The sequence below is a fragment of the Peromyscus leucopus genome, chromosome 8a (genome assembly GCF_004664715.2).
Source record: "Peromyscus leucopus breed LL Stock chromosome 8a, UCI_PerLeu_2.1, whole genome shotgun sequence".
Lineage (NCBI taxonomy): Eukaryota > Metazoa > Chordata > Mammalia > Rodentia > Cricetidae > Peromyscus > Peromyscus leucopus.
Window position 1 is genome coordinate 8,230,978 of NC_051085.1, and position 27,147 is coordinate 8,258,124.

Genomic DNA, 27,147 nt, shown 5'->3' on the forward strand with positions numbered 1-27,147 from the left:
CCTTTATGTGGGTTCTGGGGATCAAACTCTGGTCACCAAGCTTGTGCCCAGGACACAGCATTAATTTTTCCATTTATTAATTTTTAGTGTCACATATGGAGGTCAGAGGACAACTTGGGGACTTCTCTCCTCCTACAATATGAGCTCTGTAATTGAACTCAGGTTGTCAGGTTTGGCAGCAAGTTTCTTTACCCATTGAGCATCTCATCAGCCCCAGGAGAGGAAAGATTTTATGTTTACATAACTAAAAAATTGGGTGATGCATTATCACCTTTTGAAGAGGAAAAACACCTTTCAGACTTCTGATACTAACATTGTATGTTACTTAGATATATACAAATATCAAATCCTTCTAACTCTCCTACAACCATGCAGACAACAGACAAAACTACAAAGCCCACAAATTCTAAGTACTATGTAGTATGAGGAGATTCTTGAGCTCACGGTACTGCCTGCTGTAGGAACCGTGTATGAACTGCTTCAGAGTTAGGCTTTACTTTGTTGAGGTTGTACGCTCACAGCCACTTCTCTGAAGAAACTTGACTTTTACAATACCCAGTTGACACTAGTTAGTCTTACAGTGTGAAAACATTTATACAGAAAGCTTGCCTCTATATGAGCATCATTAAAGTGAAAGGTTCAGGTTAGACCATTGACCTTCAAACAATGTTAATATAACCAGAAAGAAACACACTGGTCAGCCGACATGCAGCCGTCTAAAAGACCCAGAGTATGCGTTCACCACTCCTTTCCAAGTAAACACTAAAACAAAACAACAAATAAGATAGAAACTCTTGAGCATCTACAAAGATGTCCTGGGTAGGAATCACTGTAGGCCAAGTTGAGCACACGTGCTCGAAGAGGGGCACCGACCCTGAGGACGAGGGGCTGGGGCCACAATCTGCTTCTCTGTGCTCTTCTGGCCACGCTCTAGTTCCTCTTTAATAGTAAGATGACTCACACAGTGTGCACTTTACAAAACGTTTGCATAATTCACTCAGAGAGTAAGTAAAGTTTCACTAAGGAGAAGCAGCACAATTATTCTCTTTCCCTACCCAAATGGAAGAAGGTGTAATTTTAAGAAGTAGCAAAGTACATCCTTGATATCACAGAACAGGGCAAAGATGGCTTCCAAGCACACGTGTGAGTCGTATATGGGGCATCCTTAGCACTCTCACATAAGAGGGCCTAGATAACATGAATTTCTATTACGGCAAGAAGATGGAGGGTTAAAATTTAGAGAAAAGGTTGAAAATACATGTTAGGGATGTTTGCTGGTCACAGAGGCAGAAAATTCTCAAGAATATAGTAGAGGGGTTTTGGAAGGCTGGAGAAATCGGTCAAATAAGAAGTGCTCAAAGGAGGGAGCATTCATGAGTACAGAAGATAAAAACAAAGGCTTGTTCTGCGGGCTGACTCAGATAAACAGTAAGATGAGTCACAAAAGAATTATTTCTGGATCTTTTCAAAGCAAAGGGATACTCATGTTTATGTTAGGTCTAAAGGTACACGTTATAGCACACAGAAACAAACAGCCTTCCTTTCTAACTTTACTGCATATAAACAACATATTTAACGATTGGCATAACAGGGGTAGTGCTCTCTGTCCCAAATTCCAATTCACTGTTTATTCATTTCATTATAATCATGTGGACTTTCTCCTAGTTCTTATTCCTGGATTTGCTAATTACTAGGAATACATACTCACTTAAATATGGCTTTATTATTCCTTAGTTTTATTCAGTGCTACAAAGAAACTCCTTTGCTATTTTCCAGCCTATTATATGTTCCTGACATAATTTTTCATCTTGGCATTTCACTTACACAGAACAGTATTTTCTCATACCAAACCTGAGCATTTCAACATGTACTTTCTCTTCCTTGACACTTCCAAAATACAGAAGAAAAGTACTACCAACTATCATCCTCATTGTTAATAGTTTCAGTTCAGAAAAGCCTGTCTCTTTCAAGACAGGAAGAAACATTAAAAGCTAGGCTAGATTATTATGTCTCATTTCTGGAGATACCTAGACTTACCTGGAAAAGTTAAGAAAACTGTCGAAGTTCATAAAAGGCATAGCAAAGCTGAGATCAGATCTTAGGTTTGCACACTCTGCATATCATCCTACTTATTCTGCTCTTAAATGTTACTGTTTCAGATCCACTCTGTATTTCTGACAAGGCAGCCTCCCAACTCTCACAAAATCATGAAAGATTCCAGTGGGATTTTGAGGCTGCAAATAATGCTTCCCAATTCTCAGATGACTACTACTTTCAAGAAACAGCTGCAGATTATACAGAAGGATTAACACATAGTGAAGATGCAAAATAATTAAAATGACTTCCCCACCCAGAAGCTTGCACAACAGGAACAAGGATATAAAGACTTCAAGGACAGTCACAACTAACATTGGCTAGTGCCTAAAGCAGGCCAGACCAAAGCAGTAAAGAAAATGACATCACAGTAAGCAAGAGTCAAGGAAAAGATTGATATAGACCAGTGCTATTCAAAATACTAACTTTTAGCCTCATGTGACAAAATTAAGATTTAAAATAAGTTAAAAATCCACTCCACAGTCATACTAATCATGCCAAAAGTGCTTCCGTGGCCACACGTGGCTCTGGCTGCTCCTCATACTGGGGACTTAGAGAACTGTAGGAAGCTCCATGAGACAGCACTGATGTTTCATGACCGATAAAATGGCAGAGGGAGGATACTTTAAATCAAGTATAAGAAATGTAAAACACAGAAACTTGTTTGAAAGGAACATAGAAGCAGAAGAAAAAGAAAAGACAAAAATGTACTGAAACTATACACTGTGAACTTTGGTTTTCAACTAATTATAAGAAGAGTAAGGTGACAGACATTTGATTTAAAGAGTGTGCCTTGGGGAATGAACGCAGAATGAGGAGCGACTCACTGAATCACAGGGTCTGCACACACATGCATATGCACAGCTTTAGTAAAAACTGCCAGTTTCCCAACCTGCTGGAGCCAGTTTATACCCTACCAGCACCCCAGCAAGAGTCTATGGACACCCCTGCTACCACCTGATGGGCGTTAACAGTCTGACCAGCCAAGCAAGGCCAGCTACACCTTATTACCAAGTTTTACCTAGTCTGTCAAAACCTTTCATTTCAGGCTAGGGAGATGGCTCAGTGACTAAGCAAGTGAGGGAACTGTAACCACCCAAGCATGGGAACTAGTGTGTGGATCCCCAGAACAACCGTAAATACTGAGTGAGCACGGCTACCCCACTTGTAATTCCAGCTTCAGAAGGAAGAGACAGGATCTGCTTAGCAAGCACTAGCCATGAGTGAGGTCTCAGTTTGGTTGGTAAGGTAGAAGAGCAATCGGGGGTGGGGTGGGAGGTGGGGTGGGGTACGCAGCACGACAGACAGACAGACAGACAGACACATACATACAGAGTGAATGAGTGTGACTGATAAGGACGATAGATCAGGCTCCGTGTAATCCTGTCTCAGAACTTGGCAGAGCTGTATGATGAAGATGAGAACCACTGGTACTGGACAGCCCCAGGCACTGCCCGATCCCAAGGAAGGCCTGCATCAGTGAAGTGCAGTCACATGACAAGATTCTCCCCACATCTTCGGTTCCTTTAGGACTTGATAAGGGTCTTCAAACACTGATTCCTACTGACACCAGATGGTACTTAGTAGGGCCTAGTACTGGGCCGTGGCCAGCAGAGTGAATAAATATCACGAACAAATAAGAAATAAAAGGCACAGGGTATGGCAGGGAGGAGAAACGGTCTTAAATGGGGTACAGGGAGATTCGAGGGGAGGAGGGGATGGGAAGAGTTAACTCGTCCTAACTTAAACCTTCCCATCTCCAATATTTATTTCCTTCCCTCTACCGCATGTGTTCCATCACCTCCCCCCATTTAAGGCCGCTTTTCCTCCCCGCCATACCCCGTGCCTTTTATTTCTTATTTATAGCTTTCGTTCATGATATACCAACACAGCTAAATAGTATATTACAGTTTCTATCAACTAACCTCATTTTACTTACTAATGCCATCTTATAAAACAGCAAAACAAAACAATGAAATACGAAAATCCTAAAAGAAAGGCAGTGGTTAAAGTTTCACTTAACTAATAGCCAAGCAAACCCAGAAACCCTACCCATGGTTAGACTGATTTGGCAGCCTGTCTTCCCTTAGATTTTTTTCTTGTCCAGATATTTTTCATCATAATCAAAATATGTGAGATCATATTCATCTAGACCTATTTTCCTGAAGAGACTCGACAGCATATTATTGTCTTTTTAAAATCTTCTTTAACTTCCCATTTTGTCAAGAAAGATTAAGGGGGAAAAAAGAAGCGGAACAAAGGAGTGGGTTCAGGGTGCAAAGTGCTCGTTGGAAGGCACAAGGCCCCCAGCTTGTGTCTCTAGCACCCACACAAAAAACGGGTATAATGGCATGTGCCTGTAGCCCAGCAGGGGGGGAGGGGAACAAAGATAGATGGCTCACTAGTTAACCACTCTAGCCAAAAAAGCAAGTTTCAGATTCAGTGAGAGAGCCTATCTCAAAAAATAAGGTGGAAAAGCCACTGAAGAAGATATCCTGACGTCAACTTCCAGCATCCACATAGGTCTGTACTCCTAAGTGCAGACACACACACACACATACACACACACACACACACATATACACACACACACACACATTCGCGCACACACACACACACACACACACACACACACACACACACACACACACACACACAACACACACACACACACACGCACGCACACGCGCACAGGCACAGGCACAGGCACACACACACCTATTGACCCAGACAGAGATCCCATGACAAACCAAACGTATGGATACCAACTGTATTATGCGTGGTTCTCTGCAGCAACAGTTCCCAACCTGGGTTGGACTCCTTTGGAGGTCAAATGACCCTTTCACATGGGTTGCCTAAGACTGTCGGAAAACACAGATATTTACAATACAATAGGAGTAACAAAATTAGACTTATGAAGTAGCAACAGAAATAGTTTTAAAATTTAAAATGTTGCATTTGTTTAAACTCTGCGAAGCTGTGTTACTTTGCCTGTCTAAAACATCTGATGGTCTAATAAAGAGCTGAATGGCCACTAGTGAGGCATGAGAGAGAAATAGGCGTGGCTGACTGGCAGAGGGTAAATAGAAAGAGAAATCTGGGAGGAGGAAGAAGTAGCAAGAGGAGGAGGACCCCAGGGGTCAGCCACCCAGCTACACAGATAGCCACGGAGTAGGAATAAGATATACAGAAGTAAGAAAAGGGAAAAGCCCAGAGGCTAAAGGTAGATGGAATAATTTAAAGTTATTGGCAAGAAACAAGCCAAGCTAAGGCGGGCATTCATAAGTAAGAATAAGCCTCCGTGCTGTGATTTATTTGAGAGCTGGATTTCAGGCCACCCAAAAGAGTAAAAGAGCAAAGCCAGCAAAGCACTGCTCTGGAGGAACACGGTGCATATGAATACATACAGGCTCATACACTTATAAGATAAAAATAAAATAATCTTCAAACTTCAAAAATGAAGAGACCCAGTTCTCAGAGGTCTAGAATTCAACCTGCATTCAATCTGTCCTCTGAAAAATATGCAACTATGAAACTGCTTGTCTTAGTTAGGTTTCTACTGCTGTGATGAAACATCAAGACCAAACAGCAAGTTGGGGAGGAAAGGGTTTATTTGGCTTACACTTCCACATCACTGTTCATCATCCAAGGAAGCAGGACAGGAACTCAAACAGGGCAGGAAACTGCAGGCAGGAGCTGGTGCAGAGGCCTTAGAGAGGAGCTGCTTCCTGGCTTTCTCCCTAGGGCTGGCTCAGCCTGCTTTCTTACAGAACCCAGGACCACCAGCCCAGGGTTGGAATCACCCACAATGTCCCCCCCCCCAATCAATCACTAATTAAGAAAATGCCCTACAGCTGGATTACAGACAGGGGCATTTTCTTAATCAAGCTCCCCTCCTTTCAGATGACTCGAGCTTGTGTTGGGTTGACATAAAATTAGCCAGAACATTGCTCCTTTGTGAGGATCCACTCCCAGCAAATGACGTATCTGTGGCCATTCAGGTCTCAGCCCCAACCCTGTTTATCACATTCTCCCAGAATTACACCCTCCTTGTTCCCACTACCAAGTAACTCAAGTTCAATTCTTGTGATAATTGGTAGATAACTGCACATCATTACTTGCATGGCTTGCATGAGTTAAGTATATCCCCACCACCAACCACCCTCACCGGGCTCGTGTGAGCCTCAAGGAGGACAGAAAAAATACAACCACGAGATTTAGACGGGGAGGCTTTGAGAGGTGATTAGGGGTAGATAAGGTCTCAGCTGTGGCTACCTGTCTCTTGCCCTGTAGATGGCCTATGATGTCTTAGGACTCCACCAGCAAGAAGGCTACTATCAGATGCAGACTCTCAACAATGGAGCAAAGCCATGAGCCAAAATAAACGTCATTCTTTACAAGCTTTCAGCCCCACATATTTGTTTTTGTAACAACAAAAGACCAATCAAATTATCCATAAAAATCATGCAACCTAGAAAAACTTTAAATGCCTTGGGAACTCTGATAAATTAAAAAGTTACAAATTCTTAGCAAACCTTAAAAAAATAAGTTTTCATGTGTATTTATTGTACATTAAGCATATTCTGCCCCCATACCCTCTCTCTCAGTCAGTGTTCCACTGCTGTGAAGGGACACCATGACCACGGCAACTCTTCCGAAAGAAAGCATTTAATTGGGGCTGGCTTACAGTTCAGAGGTTATTCCATTATCATCATGGTGGGGAGCATGGCAGCATGCAAGAGTTCTGCATCAGGATCTGCAGATGGCAGCAAAGACACTGGGCCTGGCTTGGACTTTGAAAACCTCAAAGTCCACCCCCAGTGACACACTTCCTCCAAGATCACACCTCCTAATTGGTCTGAAGTAGTTCCACTCCCCAAGGTCTAAGCATCCAAATGGGTAAGCCTGGAGGGGCTGTTCTTACTGAAACCACAGCCGACTCCCACCTCTTCTTACCACCCGTCTCCTCCCAGCAGACTCGCTCTTTGGTTCCTCCAGAAAGTTTTGCATCGACGTTCATGTCATGTTTGCATACACGGCTTTGCATATCTTTATAAAATCTAAGAACCACAAACGAGAGAAAATATCCAATATTTGTTTTTCTAAGACTAGCTTAATTCATTTGTGATTGTCTCCAAGTGTGCACACTTCCCTACAAATAACATGACTTCATTCTTTATGAGTAAAAAAAGCCCAGGCCAGTTTGGGCTTTATGAGGTCTCCTTTTAACAAATATAATGGCAAGTAACAAATACAGCGTTCTAAAACTTCTATTCTTCTAATATTTAATAGTATCCAGTATGGCCCCTGACTTTACTAGTTCTTATTGTTATGCTAAAAAACAGCACCAAAATTAATAGTGTAGAATAACAACTGATTTTATGGGTCAACAATTTAGGCAGAGATCACTTTCGTTTATGGCCAGCTGCCAAGTAGTTGGTAACTGGCTCATCTAAAGTGGCCTAGGCAGGATAGCCTCCATCCATTCTCCATGACTGCACATCATCTAAGACCTGAAACATGTAGAAACATGTAAAGCCCAATCTCAGTCAGAAAACATAAGTTCCACTGAATCTGCTGGCCAAAGCCTATGACAAGGAGGACCAAAACTTAAAAGAATGGAGGAGCAGAGTCATCAAGCTGCTTACTATGGTTTACAACCTGTCACAGACTTCTATATCAAGTACTGTGTTAATATGCTAGGAAAATAAAATTCGTATTATAATCCTAGCCAGTCTGCTAAGTATTGTACTATATACACAGAGCTGTGTAATCTTATGGATTTAATTATTATATCACATTTAATTGTTACACAAAGCCCTCAGGAAACAAAGACTATTCCTACTTTACATGTAGGGCAATGGAAGTTTCTTTTTCTTTTTTATTTTTGAGACAGTTTCTCTGTGTAAGAGCCCTGGCTGTCCTGGAACTCTCAGAGATCTGCCTGCCTCTTTCTCTTGAGTGCTAGGATTAAAGATGTGACCCAACCCACCAGGCTAGAAATGGAAGTTTCTAAAGCTAGTAACTAACCCCAAAATAATATTATACACATCAGAGTCAAAACCGAAAATTGTATTTGCAAGGTCTTAGGTCAGTATTTTTCCATGATATCAATTTATTACTGCAAGATCCTGGGAGTCATAAACCTTACCTCTGCAATTCAATTCTTTGTAGTAATTCCATAAAGTAGCTTCTCAATGTTAATTTAGGATGTAAGTTTAAATCAAATTTGCTTGATTACTTTGGTGTAGCTTACTTGTCTTATAAACCACCCATGGTCAACTTAAATGAGAAGCTGTTTATATACCACAGGAATCATCCTGCCTAAGTTTGATTATGGAAAATGTACTTTTCTTTCAGTGAGTACAATTCGTTCAACAAATCTTCACTGAATGTCTCTTGTGTTAGTCACTGTGCTACATGCTAAAGATGCAACAAGATAATATTGTCTCATGAAAAATTTTTTCACACAAGATCTCCTCCTTAAATCATAGAAATATTAACAAGATAATTACTTCCAGAACAATTTCTGGAATCTAATATTTGAGTTGAGTATTTTACTTGTGCATTTAAAATCTGTAAATGCGAATAACAATAGCAATTTTAAAACTGATTATTTATTTACTTTTATTTTATAAATGTCTTACCTACATGTATGTTTATGCACCACATTATGTGGTGCCTGTGGAGGCCAGAGAGGGTGCCAGATCCCTGGATACAGAGTTACAGATTAATGTGAGCCACCGGTGGGTGCTGGAAACCAAACCCAGGACCTCTGCAAGCATAGTAAGTGCTCTGAACTTACTGAGCCATAAGAACAGCAATTTTAAAAGATTCAATCATCTGTATATATTAACATCCATTCACAAATGCCAGGACAGACCCTTCCTTCTGCTCATTACGCACATTTTTGATACCATTAGGTTGACTGTATCTTCAAAATAAGTATGAAATTCATCTAGTACTTCCACATCCCCACAACTACCACAGATCAAGCCACGACAGTTTCTGGCTCAGACTAGAACTGGTGCCCATTTGGTCTACCCGACTCCACTCTTGCCTTCCTAGAGTGGCTAATTCTTAACATGCTAGTTTGATCATGTTGTTTCCCCTTTTGTCCTGGATGGTTTTATGTCAATGGGGCACAAGCCAAAGTCATCTGTGAGGAGGGAAACTTAAGTGAAAAAAAAAAAAAAAAAAAAAAAAAAAAGCCTACATGAGATCAGGTGCAAGCAAGCTGGTAGAGCTTAATTAATTAGTTAGTGATTGAAGGGGGAGCGCCCAGCTCATTGTGGGTAAAGACACCCTGCTGGAGCCCACTAGGTTTCCTAGTGGCTGTACCCTGCAGGACTGCATAAGAGGCTGACAGGACCATGGGTCTGGGTATCAGGTGATTAGCAAGGGGGAGGTCTTTTGCTCCACCCCTTGGCATTGCTATAAATAGACCTTTGGAATAAAGTTCGGGCCTGTTTGGATAAGGACCCAGTCCCACCCAAGGCTATCCTGTGTTTTCTGTTTCTCTCCCCACTCCTTCTCAGTCTCTTACCCCTCATTCCTCAAAAGTCCTGGGGTAAATAAGTGTGGGGGCTGGTCCCCCACAACACCCCTCAGCTGGTGGTGCTGGACACTATAAGAAAGCAAGTTGCACAAGCAATGGTCAGCCAGACAGTAAGCAACACCCGTGCATGGCCTTTGCATCAGCTCCTGGCTTCCCTCCACAGACTGTGATTCGGGGTACATAAGGCACAGATAAACCCTTTCCTCCCCAAGGTGCTTTCCGACATGATGTTTCCTGTAACCCTGAGACGTGTGTTTAAGATTACAGCAGCTTTTGGCGGCATGGTAACACGGATGCAATCCTTTGTTGTTGGTACGTCTTTGCTCTTCTAGCTTCCTCATTAAAGCACAAGTTCTCCATGGGTAGAAACCATGTTTCCTTCATTACTACCCCAACAGTCCAGCACAGTCTGATTGTATGTGTGTCTCTGTGTGTGTGCAACGGATAGTTGTAAAGATAATTCACATCTTTTTTTTTTTTTTTTTTTTTGAAGCATCACACAGTTTGTTCTCTAAGAACAGCACACAGAGAAAGAAGAGAAAACTAAATTTACCGCAGGAAGTGCGAAGGAAAGATTCTGGGTCAAATTCCAACCATGAAAATATTCATTACCCGAAAACAAGTACCGGCGACTGTGAGTCTGCGCAGCGGTTTGTTCCTGAGAAGCAAAGGGCTGGCTCCCCATCCCCGCCAGGGACTGTTCTCACTCTGCACTTCTCCACAAGACATCAGTGTGTCCCAATACATAGAAATGCGGTTGACACGTTCATTTCAAGACACAGAAAGTGAAGGTGCAGAGACAGAATTACAGCCTATTTCCAGCACAAAAGCAGTAACTACACTAAAACAAAAATTTTAGTAATGGTTGTTTCCAGGCAGTGAAAAGAGAGAATTTCTGAGGTCTATGAAAGAATAGCAAGTCCTTATGACATAAAACTAGTGTAATAAACCAAAATAGCTAATTTTAAAAATTTAACAAAAAGTAGTCAGCACAAAATGAGGCATTTCTCTAACTCCATTCAGAAGTATGCATCTTTTAATCTTTTGATATATTGATTGCTGCTGATTATATATGTATTTTCTTACAAAATAAGGCATTTTCCTAACTCCATTCAGAAGTATGCATCTTTTAATTTTTTGATATATTGTTTGCTGCTGATTATATATGTATTTTCTTTTTTGGAAAATACGTATTTACATGTAACAAAAGTAAAAATCATCTCATTTTAAGCAACTCAGAGATTAACAGCTTACATTTTATCCAACAAGTAAGTGTTCTAGTTTGGCTATATGACTATTTAGATATACGTATTTCATAGGAATCTTGGGGTTGTTTTGGAATATTTTAAAACTTTGGTAATTTCATACTGGTATATAATAAATATATCTTGGTCATAGCCACCCCAAACTTCAACCTCTCACCAGTCCCCCACCTCCCCAACACATCCTATAGATATTTCTTTTGTTTTTGTTTTCTTTTGAAGGTATGGTCTCTTGTTGCCCGAAACGGCCTAGAGCTCCCCAATTAGATCAGGGTGGGCTTGAAATGCTCCTCCTGCACCCACCCCCTCAGACAGACATCTACTACCACTCCAGGCTAGACAGTGTTAGAGTCCAACTCTCTGGACCCACTCTACACCTACTGCCAGACCCGGCATCTTGTCCTGGCTAGTCACCCTGCATAGAATGAATCTGACCCCCTTCTGCTTACCCTTAGGACTGTGGGTTATTAGAAGCTAGTCAACCACTTCACTGTCAGATTTCTATAGTATGGTGATATTTTATTTGTGCTGAAATGTGATTTTATTTGTATGTTAACAAAGTTGCCTGGAGATCAGAGGTCATAGCCATTAAGTAGAAGTCTGGCAGTGGTAGCACATGTCCTCAATGGAGGTCTAGACAGGCAGTGACGAGGAAGTCATGTGGTTGGGTTTAGAGCCAAAGAGAAGACAGAACAGAAAGGCAATAAAAAGACAAGTCACACAGGAAGAAGGTCTCTTTCTCTGAGGGAAGCGATGGCGGCGAGGTGGTCAGATAAGGTAGTAGTGGCTCTGGCTCTGATCTCTTAATTTTAACTCTGTATTTGGCTGTGTTTCTTATTTAATAAGACCGTTTAGCATTTCATCTACACTGTAGGCATTTACTAAAGCACATTCAAAGCCTAGCATATTCAATGATACATAAAATGGAGTCAAGTCATTGATTTCTGTTTGCCTGTGTTAGTTAGCATAAGGAGACATCAAAGCATATGTCCAAAAATGTCTGTACAGGAACGCCATAAGCAAGACATTTTTAAAGTTAAAACCTGCAAATAATCCTAAAAGCCCATAAGCAAGTGAATGAGTAACAGTGGTATCATTCATTATTATATAATGGAAGAGTATTCAGCATAGAACTAATGACAGATGTAAGAACATAATTCTTCCAGTCATTATGTTAACTGAAAGAAGCCGAATACAAAATGCATGTATACTATGCATTCCTCTTACATAGAGCTTTTAAAAATGCAAACTAACCTGCAGCAGCAGAAAACAGATGACTATCGCTTAGGGCAGGAGCGGGACTGGTGTGAAGAGCAGAGAGAACACAGACTGTAAAATTCGGACGGTGCCGTAGCCTGTTAGCAGGATGGATTCCTATATGAATCTCTAAGTTAAAATGCAGCCAATTGTACAGTTTATGATGTCAATTACATTTCAGTGGAGCACTCAGAAATCCGTTTAATCAAATACAATCACCCCAACTAAAGAAAACATTCGTGTTATGAAACACTACTTTCTATGACCTACAAACAAACAAAAATAAGTGATCTAAGTTTAGTACTACTAAATGTCAAGTTGACAGTGTGTAAGTAGGCACAACAGTTTAAAAAAAAAACTTTCTAGAAATATGCAAGCAGAACATCTTGGCCATAGACAGACAAAAGCAGATTCCGACAAGCACAAGCCAGCCAAAGAGCTCTGCTCTCTCCCTTCTGTTAACATATTACAGTCTTAGCCTGACTTGAGCACAAATGTGGCTGTGCAATGGAAACTGGTATGGTGACAGTCAAGTCTACGGCATCGTTACTAAAGATAATCGACTTATGAAACAGTACAAAGTTGTTGGTCTTTCACAATACACTTATTTCAAATGTAAAAAGATTTCTTGTGGTGGCTAAATTTCAGGACAGTTCCCCAAAGGTACTTAAGCAGTAGGGATTAATTACTTTTCCCTCTGCACCGTTTTCCCTTTAGTGAATCACTGCCATCAGCAGAATGCAAAGTGATAATTTCATCCACCTCAAAAAAGAAAGGAAAGTTCTTCTGGTCTCACACTTGTCCCTCTAACCCCGCGGGGGCCCCCCCCCCGCCTCTGTTCTCCTTTCTGGCCAATTCCTTAACAAGTCCTCACTAAATCTGTCCATCCACACCATGATTCCTAGAACTGTACCGAATCATGTCACCAGGTCCATTACGACTGAGCTGATTTAGGATTTGAACAGGTGCTCACCTCCTTCAGAACAGGTAATCTGACTTTCAGGACAGTCCAAGTTCATGCTTCCCTCCCACCCCAAGCTCAAGCAAGGCTTCACCCCTCATACAGGATCTAGGTAGTTTAGCTCTAGCTGTATCCACTTCACTAGTTTTCTCACAATTACATACACTTCAACCTGACATTAAAAACCTTCAAGCTTCCCCCCCATCCCCAAATACCAGTTAAATGTAATTTTACTAGTATTTGTAAGGTAGTTGAAAATGAGAATCTGATACCAATAGAAACAGAAAAATCAAAGTGTCTTAATTTTCAATACTATTACCACCTTTCTTTAAAGTTTTACAAGACTAGTACAGTGCCACGTGAACTTAAAATACCACAGCTAAGCTAATGAAAAGTAAAGCAAATACTCTTTACTGGATATTTCATAAAAAATATAAATCATAGTCTTGTCTTTGGTCCTAAAAATATAGCAATAATACCTACTATATAATATACTTATCTCAAAAGCCTTTCTGTAATTCTTCCTTTACCCCCAAAGAATTCTAAGGATAGTAAAGTAAATACTTTTTAAACCAAGTTTCTGGACCTAACAATCTCTCACAGGCTTCTCATTGCTTCTGTTATTTTCAAACAGCACCCTCTCACACTGTAGCCCAAGCTGGCGTTGGAGGTGAGGTGGGATGCCTGACTGAGCCTCCTCAGGGCGGGATTACATGCAATCACAGGTATGAGACAACATGCCCAGCCTTCAGCAGGCTTTCGGGGAGTGAATTTAATGAGAGGGCACAGTGGCCCACACTGGCACCTCCTCAGGAGGTTGAGGGAGGAGGAGTGGAGTCCAGTCCAGTGCTAGTCTGGAAATACAGCAAGGCTGTCTAAAAGTAAAACCGGAAGCCTGGGGGGATGGCTCTGTGGGCAAAGTGCATGGACTGACGGCTCCCCAGGATCCACATAAAAGCCAAGCATGGCGCTGTGTGTCTGGGACCTAGAACTTCAGGAGGTGATGGTACTGACTAGCCAGCCAGCCAGTCTTGCTGAAGTGGCTGGTTCCGGGTTAAATGAGAGACTCTACATCCCGTCTCCCCCCCCCCCCACACACACACACAAGGTTGAGAATGAGAGAGGAAAATACCCAACGGCAACATCTGGTCTCCACAGGAGCACACAAGGGCAAGCAACACCACGCCGCGCGCGCGCGCGCACACACACGCACACACACATGCACACATACACACGCACACACACACACACACACACACACACACGAGAATTCATAAATCCATCTCTACTATATGAAGTATATACTAAATCTCATGTTAAATTTATGAGAGATCGTTAATATCATTTTTCTGTACTTAACAACAAAAACTTCTGTAAAGTATGTGATGTGTAGGAATATGTGCACATGAGCGCAAGCGCGCACAGAGGCTAAAGGTATTGGATCCCACTGGATCCATGGATGCTGGGAACTGAACTCATGAACTCAGGTCCTGTGCAAGACCTGTACGGAGTCATCTTTCCAGCTTGTACATTTTCTTTTCAATGCTAAGAATGAAACTAAAGTCTTTGTGTAGAAATCTATGAAGAGACACACTATGCTTCATTTCCTTCTGTGACAATAAAATGGTGACTTTTATGGTATTTGATTACTGTATATGAAGCACAGGATGTTAACTATCATAATCAAAGTCGTATTTTTAAAGGAAAGAGAACATATTTCTAACAGAGCAATCAGTAGTAAGTCATGATGCATGGTGCCGTTCATCCCGCCAGGATTCTCATCCTTCAATATGGCTTGTATTATCTGCTGAGCAGAGCACATGTTTGAAGCATGCAGACTAGAACAAGGTTTTTAGACGTGTAACCCTTCTCTCCAGGGCTCTATTACCATTACTTTAGGTTCTAAAGACAGAAGAGTACCTTTCCTTCTACTAAGCATGCAAGTGCCTGTGTACACTCGGGAACAATTTTACTCCCAAGGTTTCCATGTTAGAACTGGCCCTTTCTTACCTAAAAATTCTACTGTGGTGATGTATGTGTATCCTGACAAAGTCTGCCTGAAGATCAGAGACCAGAACAAGCCACTAGATTAAACACAGAGGCCAGGCAGTGGTGGCACACACCTTTAATCCCAGTACTTGGGAAGCACACACGCCTTTAATGGCTGGGTGGAGAAAGGTCTGTAAGGCTGAGGAGACAGGAACTAAAGCCTTTTAGGCTGAGGAAGCTCTTTCGGCCGAGGCGTTGGTGAGGGAAGAGGTGGCGGCTGGGGCTGCTCTGCTTCTTTGATCTTTCAGCTTTCACCCCAATATCAGGCTCCAGGGTTTTTTTTGTTTTTGTTTTTTTTTTTTATTTTATTAAAAGACCATTTTAGAATTCGTGTTACCTTCTTCGCTAAACACCTGGCTTTCCTGTTCTCCTTTCTTTCTCTGTTTTCAAAAACAGCACAGAGTTCACCTTGCCTCTCTTCCTATTCACTACTTTTGGGTTTCTCTTCAAAGACAGACTTGACGGCCTTCGCCTGTGTTTATGTGAGTGCAGTCAGATCACAATGTGACACATCATAGCCTCTCCAATCTCTCAAGATCTTCGCTTCCCACTCTAAACGAACGTCAAGAGGTAAATTTTATTACATGCCAGGTCTTTAAACTCGTCCCTTCTCTCCGTGAACCCATCTACTACCAGTTCTTGACTACATTTGTAGAAACTCAAACATGGAAAAAGACATGTCACTAATCCAAATCGAACAGACCCCAAATCAAATTCACCATCCATGACTTTCCACTCTCTCCCCAAAGGAAACTTACTCATGGTTTGGAATTAACTATTTCTAGTAACAATACCCTATCATTTAGGCTTTGATTATCTTATCTTTAAACTAAAGCAACTTCAAATTAAGGCAAGTATTAGATTCTCCTAATAATCAATACACTCAAGCTTTCTGTATATGAGGTGTATGTGAGAGAGACAGCACTAGTACGTGTGTACAACACATGTGAAGATAGAAAACAACTTTTGGGAGTGGGTTCTCTCCTTCCAGTGTAGAGTCCATGGATCAAACTCAGGTTGTCAGGCTGCTCACAAGGCAAGTACTTCCCCTCCTGAACTATCATACAGGCTGTCAGTCAACTCCCAACTGTTTACAAACCACTGGTAAAATGGCTGCCGACTGCTACTGTAAAGATACTTCCTCTGACTGTGACGGGATTATTGCCATCACGAGAATCAGAGATGCTGAAGATCTACAGACCACCTGGGCCCACGGTCAGGTCAACAAAATAAGGAGAACAACAGAGTGATGGTCCAAGTGTGCTAGGCTACAGTAAAGAGGCTGTTATCATTTTGGGTGGGGGTGGGGGTGGGATGGGGGAGAAGTTTAGGAGACCCTCACCTGAGAGATGCCAGTCACCACTTCTTCCTGCCCTAGCTGCAACTGGTCTTGGGGGTGCTAGAGTGTATGGGCAGTGCAAGGCCGACTGGGGGTTGGGACAGTGGTTCAGCTTTTCTGGTTTGCCACCCATTCTCCAGTAAGTAACCCTAGCAGTCACAGAGGGGGAATTTAAGAGGAATCCTTTCTTCGGTCTGTTAGGGTTCTCCCTGGGATGAATAAATGTTTACATTTCTCCAGGAGACGTCATGTGACAGTCTCATTCAAATCTTTAATGGTAAACTGATCTGGTATGCTACATATAACCTGAACTCTAGAACTAATTCCTAACAACCATCTCCAACATTGCAACTGAGTACGGGAATTAAAATAATTCTGTTTTCTTCTCTATGTTGACAGAAAGCCTGAGTCAGAACTAGACATAAGGCATTGATGTTTGGCTATCATTATGAAACTTCTGTCATGGTCTATATTTAAAATGTAGTTCTTGCTTTGAAAGGTAAGAACTGTATCTTTTCACGAAGTTGTTTTGAGGAGTACATCAACTGTGTAAGATATGCAGCACATATCAAATCCGAAGTTTTCTAAAACCAGCGACAGAAACCAAACGTTACCCATGAAGAACAGCGGGTAGCAGAAGGTCCACACCTCAGCAGACGGTCCTTGACTGCAGAAGACAACGGTAGACCAGGGTACAGCTCAGTGCTACTGAACTGACCTATCATGAACCCCTAGCATGAGTTCATTAAATCAAAATCTGAAAGGCATGGGAAAACTCCTGAAGAGGAAAAACTATCCGAATTATAGATGGGCAGGTAACATTTACACTGGACTTGTCTCATTATTAGCCATTAAAGCAAGAGGTAGAATGACATACTTCAAGTTTTGAAAGGACAAAGCTACCAACTTAAAACTGTCTTCAGTCATTCCACAGTGAACAAATTATTTTCTCAGACAAATAAAAACCAAGGGAATTTGTCACCAGTGAATATGCCTGTCAAGAAATGACAAAGTGGTTGGCGGTGGTGGCACACACCTTTAATTCCAGAACTTGGAAGGCAGAGCCAGGTGAATCTTCATGAGTTCGAGGCCAGCCTGGTCTACAGAGTGAGATCCAAAAAACTACACAAAGAAACCCTGTCTCAAAAAACCAAAAGAAAAAAAAAAAAAAAAAAAAAAGGAAATGACAAAGAACTTCTGCAGAGGGAAAGAAAATATTAAAACATAGGCCAGATCTACATAAGGATATGAAGAGTGTAAGAGAATAAAGGAAGGTAAAACAAAATCTTTATAAAGATAGTTATTCATTCAAAATAATACATCAAGGTATTGTGTGATATAATTAGGGAAAATGAATGGCACCTATAAAAGAGAGGAATTGGGAACACTGTTAAAAGGTTTCTAAATTACCTGTTAAATAGAATAAGCGTATTCTACTTAATATGGAGACTTAGATTACCTATAAATGGATCCAAAAAACCTGGGCAAACATTAAAAGAAAGTTTAAAAAGATCTAGCAGCTTTGTTAAGAATGGAGAGAAAAATGGAGCCATATTAAAATGTTCAATTAATGTCTAGGAAGATTTTTAAAAAGCAAAGTATAAGAACAATGACTATGCGTTAAAAATATGATAGCCATTAATCCAACTGTCATTAATAACCTTAAGTTAATGTCAATGGTTCAAATACACCAATTAAGAGAGAGATTCGCTGAATAAAAAGATCCAACTACAAACTCTCTACAAGAAAGGTATTTTAGATAGACATAGATTAAGAATAAAAGGATGGAGAAAGCCTTGGAAGAAAAACAAACTTACCAACCTACAATTCTGTATTCAGTTATTCAAAAGTGAACAAGATTTTTCAGACAAACAGAAACCAGTGGACTCTGTCACCAGCGTACAATGTCAAGAAGGGACAGAACAAGCTCTTCAGGGGAAAACACCAGAGCATGGCCTGGAGCCACATGAGGAAACGCTAACTATGGCAAAAGCAAGCTTGACGTGGCAGGATTTGACAGAGGAAACCTTGGAGTGAGGGGAAGTATCCAGAATTAAAAATACGCCATAGTAAGATAAAGGTGTACCTTTTCTAAAACAATACGCCAATCTTTTTAACATGCATGGTCTTCAGAACAGAACACCCAACTCCATGCAGCAACACTGACAGAATGGCAAGGAGAAATGGCTGGATGTACAGCACAGCATTCCAGAGACTTCGGCATTCCTCTATTAGCAATTAACAGACCCAACAGGCGGGAAAATAAGTCACGATAACGTTAAACTAAATAACAGCATCCACCAACCGATCTAAATGTCGTGTACAAAGTACTTTGATTTCCCAAACAGAATATACATTCTTCTCTAGTTCACATGGTCCATTCACTGAGACAGATGTTTTAGGTCATAAATACACTTGCGAAAACTTAAAATAGAAACTATACAATGTATGCTCTCAGAGGACAACCAGATTAAATTAGAGAGCATAAAGATAAATAGAAAATACCAAAATATTTGGAGGTTGAATACCATGGTTCAAGTCTCAGATGAATTTTTTAAATATTCAGAACTAAAGGAAAATATGTTCTCAAAATCTTTGAGAAATCCCAAAACAAAGGTAACCAGGAAATAAAAGAGTCTGCCTTGGGGGGCTCTATCTATAATCCTAACACCTTGGAAGTGGAGACAAGAGGCTTGGGAGGTCAGGGTCATCCTTGGCTACAAAAGTAAAGACTGAGGCCATCCTGAAGTACGAGAGTCTATCTCAAAAACCGGGAGACGGAGAGGTAGGAAAAGAGGATCTCAAACTTACAACCAGGAAACTAAGAGTAAACCGGCCCCGAGTGCAGGGAAAGACACCAGTAAAAGACAGAAGTCAGTACAATCAAAACCGGAAACAAGCGAGAAAGAAATCAGTGAGCTCACAGAAGCAGTCTCTAGAAATATCAACAGACCTTGTAGATTTCTAAGTCTCTCAGAAAGCCTTTATTTTGGTTCCAGGAAATTGTTAGTCTTTTTCTCTACCAGGAAGCAAGTTCTTCACTTCTTGACTTTCTCTGCTCAAATTTTCTATAATTTTCTGGCATGACCTCTAGTATAAGTATATTATAAAAATTACCCCAAATGGAGAAATATAATAAATGGACAGGAGACATTTCTACTAAGGATTAGAAAACAAAACTGCTTACTTTTGTAGAAAAATCTGAAAACTAACAAGCAAAAAACCCAAGAGCCTTCTTAATCTTTAACAGAGGAACCAAATAGGCTAATCTACATTCTGAAAAAAAAGCTTTTTCTTTTAAGTTGATTTAATCAATGCAGAAACATTAGCCACTCAAGAAAAAGGACAGCAAGAAGCCAGGCGACTATCTGATACAGTCAGAGCTCTGCTGCCTTCATTATTCACATTCAAGAGAGAGGCATCTGGATCTACTCTGCAGAGTTCCTCTGAGATCCTTAGCCTTAAGAACTGATACTCCTGGCAGTCTAGAGCAGCAGGAAACGAGGAACTGGCAACCACACTGGTGAAATCCACCTCCACTTTTATTAATCATGTGACCTTGAACAAACTACCTCATCTAAGACAGAATGCTCTAGGGTAGCTGGCAACTGTCTAAAATACATGTCCAACCAATTCATGCAACAATAAAGACCTATTACAAAGACATGGAACAGAAATGGCGTCTTTGGTGAACTCAATTTCAAGGCCGTGGACAAAGACACTTCGTCCTACAGTCAGGAAACTAGCTGCTCCCTGTAAGGCCCTTCTGAGCAGCCATGTATTGACCTAGTCTACATGGCAAGGAAACGGTCATCGGGGTCTCAGAGTTTGTATTTTATAGCCTAGACAACTGGAGAGAAAACAAAGTTGCTCACCCTTTGGGCACTTGGGACCCAGGAAAAAGGTTCTAACTTGGTTCAGTATCTAGAACTGTAACAAACTCAACAGAATTGACTGGTCTTCCTGGGGTCTCCTTCCCAACAGTCAGGTCTGATTTAAACCTTTCCTGGGCTTCCCCACCAGACTTGAAGTCCATTACTTTGTAGAACCAGGCTCTCGCAGACTAGCTCCTATCAAGCAACAATCCTGCCTACGAAGCCTTGGGCTTAGCACTCTGTCGGCCCTTGTTTTATATAAAGGATGAATAACTGGTTTAGCAGAAGGTTGACAGCCACTACCAGATAGGCAGAGCAGCGGTCTAACTGACGTTATTGGGAAACACGGGGAGAAGGCAGTTCCCAGACAACCTGGGATTCAGCTTACTTCATTCTTCCCTAAAATCCTCTTGAGTGCCAATTTGGTACAATAAATGTAAGAGACTCAATGAAGTGACCTGCACATAAAGCAAGCATGCAATAGGACTTCTTTTCCTCTTTGAAGAACGTGCTATACATTATCTTTGAATATCACTAGTCTCCAAATAGGTTAATTAAAAACCTACAAAATACTTCGACTGAAGTGACAGACAGCTGATCTTTCCACTCTCAAAGCAGGATGACTCGCCTGCTATTCTGTAGCAATGGCATCCACTCAAAATCCACTTAGCTTAAACTACAAAACAGGCACCAGGAACATAAAAATGAAGCGGGGGTGTGGGGACGGACAAACAACAAAAATGTGTCTCTCCTTGACGCATTTATAATTCACTGTTTTTCAGTCTGCCTCCAACCCTCCCATACTGCTATTAAAGCATGCCATGCCATTATAATTCCATTTCATTGTACTGAGAGCTTATTTTAAAAACTGTCAAAATCAGTAACAACGTAAGAACTATTCCTTGCTTCCAGAAGGAGGCATATGAAGAAAAGTTGGGAACTATGTTCTTTCCAGAAGTAGGTCTAGAAGGAACAAGCCCCTGACAAGGGTATAGGCAAAAATATTAGAAAGGAAAAGCGTCTCACAAGAAAAGGGGGTTCCACAGAGACCAGCAAGCGCCCCTGAGAAGTAAAATCACAACAAGACCCTACACCTCTCCAATTTCTCACATGCCCTAACTTCTTGCCCCATATAAGGTACAGCTTTATGAAAATCAAGAAATACCTTCCTTTTCCAGTTCACTGGATGAAAGAAGGCAAGTTCCTAAGAACGCTGTCATTGTTAACAAGACGAAAGAATTGTTATTTGGTATTATAAATACTTTAAATACATTATTTATTATTATATTAGTTGTTAGCATAAGTCTATAATTTTCTAGAATTTATTAACTACTAGCATAATCCTGTAAGTCCAGTATGTTATGTGTTAAGTAGGTTGTATCTGTCTAATCACTAAGCATACTGTTTCTGAGAAACCTAAGTTCTCAGTCTGTGGTGACTAATCCTCCTTGGAAACTTTACTGGATGCAGAATCACCCAGGAAACAAACCTCAGGAGGGTTCCAGAGATGGATAACTGACACCCACCCTCAATGTTGGGGACTCCACTCCATGCACTCAGATCCTGGCTGAACCAAACAGAAGAACTAAGTGGAGACCTGCACTCCTCTCCCTCATTCCTATGGTCAGCTGCCTCAGTCTGGCCTGCATGCCACCATGCCGCCCCACGCCACCACCTTGAGGGACAGACAGGATCCCTTCAAACTCTAAGTCAAATAAACCCTGGCTCTTTTAAGGTGTTTCTGTTAGTTTTTTAAATTCTATCACAGCTATGAGAAGAGGGACTACTACAAAGTCCTACAGCATGGTATAATTTTAAAATGTAATAAAAAGTTAAGACTACCAACTCACAAAAATTCAAGATTCAAAATTAAGAGCAGGAAGTATACAGCTCAGTAGCCGAGTGCCTGGCACACATGAGGCCCTGGATTTTATCCCTAGCACTGAGAAAAAAAGGAAATGAAAAAGGGGAGAAGATTTAAAAATTATCATCTGCATGGAATAAATAAAAACATATAATCCTTAATTTTATGAAGTTCCATCTTGAGGCCATTTATTTTTAAAACATGTTACATAAACAAGCACTAGACTTCATTTATATGTATCTTTTTTTAATTGAGATTTCACTGGAAAAATGACGTCACAAAAAAGCTACACAGAGAAACCTTGTCTCGAAAAACAAAACAAAAAAAAATGATAATTTCAGAAACAAAAGTGTTAATGTCCATTTTCAGGAAGTGCACTGCAAGAAGACATTAATATCTTTTCACGTAGGATGCCAACATCTACATCATTCACTCTAGTGCTAGCTCAACAGTATGCCGTAAGAGGACTATAAACGGGGTTACGAAAAACCTCCAAATGTATCTTTCTCTTTACAGATAAAACTGCTTTATTAAATAAAATACTGGCTACATCTTGCATTTGGTGGCCACTCCTGCTTGTTGAACACAGATGAACCCGTGGCTATTTGTTCAACGCAATGCCACCACCTTTGATTTGTGACAGTAAGCCCCAGATTAGTTTTCATCTTCACAGAGCTTTAAAAAAAAAAAAAAAAGCTAAATTTTAGCTCTTTATATTTAAGAAAACATGATAAAATGTAATCAAGTTAATTTTTAAAAAATCAGCTATTCAATGAATTGTAAACACACTTGCAGAGACTTTTCATCTATATGACTTCCTCCCACAAAGTAACCAAAAGTCTACATTTTAGTAAAGGCTATAAGGCTTTTTTTTTCAACAGTAGTTTTTGCTGTTAAAATGAAGGAGTTAATCTCTCAATAAGGAAACCAAACATACTCTGTACTGTTAAAATGAAGATCAAGCCTTTGGAAAAGATAAATAATTCTTAAAATTAAGCAAAACTAGAGTATTATACCATAGTAATGTGCCGTCTCTCCATATGTGGGCATTTATGAACCCTAGTGATAAAGCTGCCCTACACTGTACCTTACAAGTGATCACAATTATGAACTGTTAGCCCAAATTTTTAAATTAAAAGACCTTCGCCGTTTTCTAAGACTCTTCACAAATTTAATTCAATATTCTACCAGTTACCAATTAGTGTCATCAGTTTATCTATAATTATTATACATAGGCATGAAGTCTAAAATTAAAAACCACTGAGAAATAAGGAATTCTTCAAGTCAAAGCCATTTGCCAAAGCAAAATCAAAATTAAACCAGCCATTATCAGGTGCCATGGAAAAACACACTGAGGCATTTTCATGATTCAGCAATTAAAATACTTAAAACTATTGTAAAAGTACTATGAAAATGTCTTCTCTGAATTAATGCATAGTAATATCCTGTGGGATAAAAAGAGTATTGTTTCCATTTACATGTAAGGAAGCCAAGGCAAAAAGATGTCCGTTTTGTAAATTTCCCAGCCAAATATATGATTCTAGACCATCAACTTCTGTGTGTCACTCACAAGTGCCATTAATCAATTACTGCGCCTTCCAACTCTTGCGTTGTGGGTAAGCCTGTTTTTATCAAGAGTTAACAAATAAGCTGAAACACAGAAAGATGGGAAGGTGGACAAAAAGGAAAAAAAAACACATGTTTCTGGTAGTTAACAATTTGTTTTTAAATAACACCATTTAAATGTAAGTTCTTATGTTTTCAAAGACATATTTCATCCTTAAGGTAGACTATGCAAAACGATCTACTCATCCATGACAAAAGTTAGAAAAAAAATAAGGAAAAAATTTTATAACTAGGAATAAAATATACTGTAAAAATAGCTAAGTAAAAAGTAAATACAAGTAAGTTAGGGAGTTAAGATCCCCCTTTTAAATATTAAATCCTTCCTTTCATTCAAATGAAGGCTATGATTAGTAATCAAATATTCTACAAATATGAAATACAAAAACTTTATTATTCAAAACAGAAAATTTTGCAGTAAATACTTTATTTAAAATATTCAAAATAAATAAAAATGCTTTCTAACAGAAACTTGGATCATCAAAAATAAACTGTTTTTCCGAGTTCCAACTGGGATTGCATTTGTAATTGTGTTACGACGCTATCAGCAATCAGAAAAATGAAAGTTTGCCAAATTAAATTTACAAACATCACTGGACTGAACAACTAATAAAAACCAATCACACCGATTACTGAACAGAAACAATACTTCGCTAATATGTGAACATCAAGAAAAAAATGTAAATAGACTCAGGCACATTTTGTATAGTAAAAGATAAGGTTAGGTATTCAAGTACTTATTCTAGCTAGGTATTAATTAGTCGGTCACCGGGCAGGTCGTGAATGTTCGGATCGGATGAGCTTTCTTTTCACCATTATTCTAGTTCATCATCCGCAAGTGCAAGAGAAGGTGTCAGAGTACGGAAGCTAGGGGGCATGCTGTAGCTAGGGGAAAAGAAAAATGGGAAAGGTGCAATGGATGCTGCATAGTTGAATAATTATCTGGGTGGCACAATGGGCGAGTCCTGCCGACATCAGAGCCCGGCGAGCGTCTCCCTAACTCTGCCCGAGGAACCTCCCGATTCCCAGGCATCCTTACAAGAGCCGGCAACCGCTTTGCCTCCTCTTCCAAACGGGAAAATAAAGGGATGCCCGCACTCGCTTTACCGTGGTCGTGCCCAGGGAGCCGAGGCGCAAAGACGCGCAGCCAGAGCTCGCTTTTCAGAGCGGCTGGCACGCAGGGCGAGCCGGGGCTCCGAGGTGGGCTGCAGCCCTCGCCGGCGCCGAGGCACGAGGGCGGAGCGGCGGGGTCGGAGCCGCGAGCCCCGCACCGCAGGTGAGAGCCGCCGCCGCCGCCGCCGCTGCCCCCGCTGCAGCCCGGGCTGGTCCCCGCACCGGAGATCCCGCGCCTCGTCCTCCACGCGCAGCCCGGGCAGCTAGCTAGGCGGCGGGCGCGGGGGAGCCCGCGATGGGGGCGGGGGCGGCGCGCCCATCACCGCCACCGCCGCCGCCGCCGCTGCAGACCCGGGCTCCTCCACACGCCCCTCTCGGCCCCGGCCGGTGGAGAACAGTTCCCTTGCCAGGACCCGGGGCAGACAAAAAAAAAAAAAGGACAAAATCCGGACAGACTCGTGCTCACCGTGAAACCGTGGGGGGCTCGCGCCTTACCCCTTCTTCATGCTTCGGCGGCGGCCGCCGGGTCCCGCTCCGCGCTGGGGCTCCACCGAGAGCCCCTCGGGAGCGCCGGGCTGCTGCGGGGTGGAAGCGGCGCCGGGCAGTGGCTGGGGCGCCGGGCCGCCGGGAATGCCACCGGGGCGCCCACTGCTCGCCCGAGCCGCGGTGCGCGCGACGCGCGAGCGAACAACGCCGCGAGCCGCCGCGGCCCTGCGCCGCCCCCCTCCCCGCGCGACGCTCCACAACCGGGCGCGGGGACCCGCGCCTGCAGCGGGGGGAGCCGCGGGGCGCTCTCCGCCTCGCCTCACAGCCTCTCCCCGGAGCTGCGGCAGGCGGGCCCCGGGGCTCCGAACTTCAGATGGACACTTTCCCCCCTGGAGCCCGGCACGGCGTGGGGCGGCGCGGCGGGCAGATCCAGCCGCCGCTCACGTACTCGTCCGTGGGCAAGAGGACGGAGCTTCCCCCTGTCCTGGGGCTCCGTGGTATTGCCCAATCCGCACTTTGGGGGAGGGGGCCGGAGAGAACGGTGCTGGGCTCGGGAATGAGGGAAGATGAGATCCAATTGAATGAACCATCCTTTCGGGGGCGGGGTCGAAGGCCGACCCCCCTCTTCATCCCGGCTCCGCCTCCTCTCCCCAAACTACATTTCCCATGGTGCATTCGCGCTCGTCCCGCCGCGCTGCACGCCGGGAGTGGAGGACCTCGAGGCTTCAAAGGTAGCTCAGAACTGGGTCCTTTAATCAGCGAGGTCCTGAAAGTTATAAGCAGTTGTAAATTCCTTGTACTTTTCTAGACAAATGTTTGCGGATCTCAGGTTCTGGTACAGTTATAGCAATAATCATTACGTCTTTTTTTAATAAGTTTATAAATGATTTTTTTTATCCAAAAAGGTAAATAGAGTGTTCTACGGCAATCTGTCAGGACCTGGGAGTCGCTGCTTCTTCCGCCCTGGCCTGAGCACAGCAGAGGGGATCTGTTGCAGTCATGTCCGCTGCGATTGCAGCTCTAGCTGCCTCGTATGGTTCGGGTTCGGGGTCCGAATCGGACTCGGACAGTGAGGGCAGTCGGTGTCCGCTGCCAGCCGCCGACTCTCTCATGCACTTGACCAAATCGCCTTCAGCCAAGCCCTCTCTGACAGTGGCGGTGGACTCGGCTCCGGAGGTGGCAGTTAAGGTAAGTGTTTTGACCACTGATGGGTGCGGGAATTGGTTTCAGCTCCCAAACCGCCCGTCTCCGGTGGGGTGCTGGTTTAGCTTGGCGTTGAGAAGTAAGTTACTAGCGTTTACACGTCTTCCCACATCTCCCTCCACTACCCCCTGCCTCTTGTGCCTCCGTCACATAAAAGTGGTCCAAGAGGGGAAGAAAGTTTGAATTTTAGGCTAGGACGTATCCTTGTTAGAGCAGATGTAAGTTCAGAACATAGCTAAAAGTGGATCAGGACTTCCTAGCTAGGATGTGTGCCCTCACTAGAAGTGAGCTGTGGCCAGGCACTGTTTTGTTTTTGAGAAACTAGTTTCTAATCCTGGCTTCACCACTTGCAAAGTACACAACTTCTTTTCTTGTACAATGGAGATAGTTATTTAAAAACTTACTATATCGGGAGGTTATTATTGTAAAGATTAAGTGAAATTATATGGGCACAGAACCCAAT

At 42.1% G+C, this 27,147-nt stretch overlaps 2 protein-coding genes across 4 annotated transcripts in view; one reads left to right on the forward strand and one right to left on the reverse strand.

The window, feature by feature from the left end:
• The window catches only part of Wasf1 (WASP family member 1), a 50,891-nt gene extending 24,836 nt beyond the window's left edge, over positions 1-26,055 (reverse strand). The window contains exons 1-2 of one of the 3 annotated variants that reach the window (XM_028890244.2): positions 25,462-26,054; positions 4,864-4,955 (exon numbers count right to left, since the gene is read on the reverse strand). The gene's annotated coding sequence lies outside the window, so the exon portion shown is untranslated. Of the gene's footprint in view, positions 1-4,863; positions 4,956-25,461 lie in introns of all 3 variants that reach the window. The other 2 variants (XM_028890245.2, XM_028890243.2) reach the window with 2 other exon arrangements.
• A 152-nt stretch (positions 26,056-26,207) lies between these two features.
• Positions 26,208-27,147, forward strand: part of Cdc40 (cell division cycle 40) — a 54,546-nt gene continuing 53,606 nt past the window's right edge. The window contains exon 1 of the mRNA XM_028890242.2: positions 26,208-26,669. Coding sequence (XP_028746075.1) covers positions 26,481-26,669 — 189 coding nt within the window. The 5' untranslated portion in view covers positions 26,208-26,480. The remainder of the gene's footprint in view (positions 26,670-27,147) is intronic.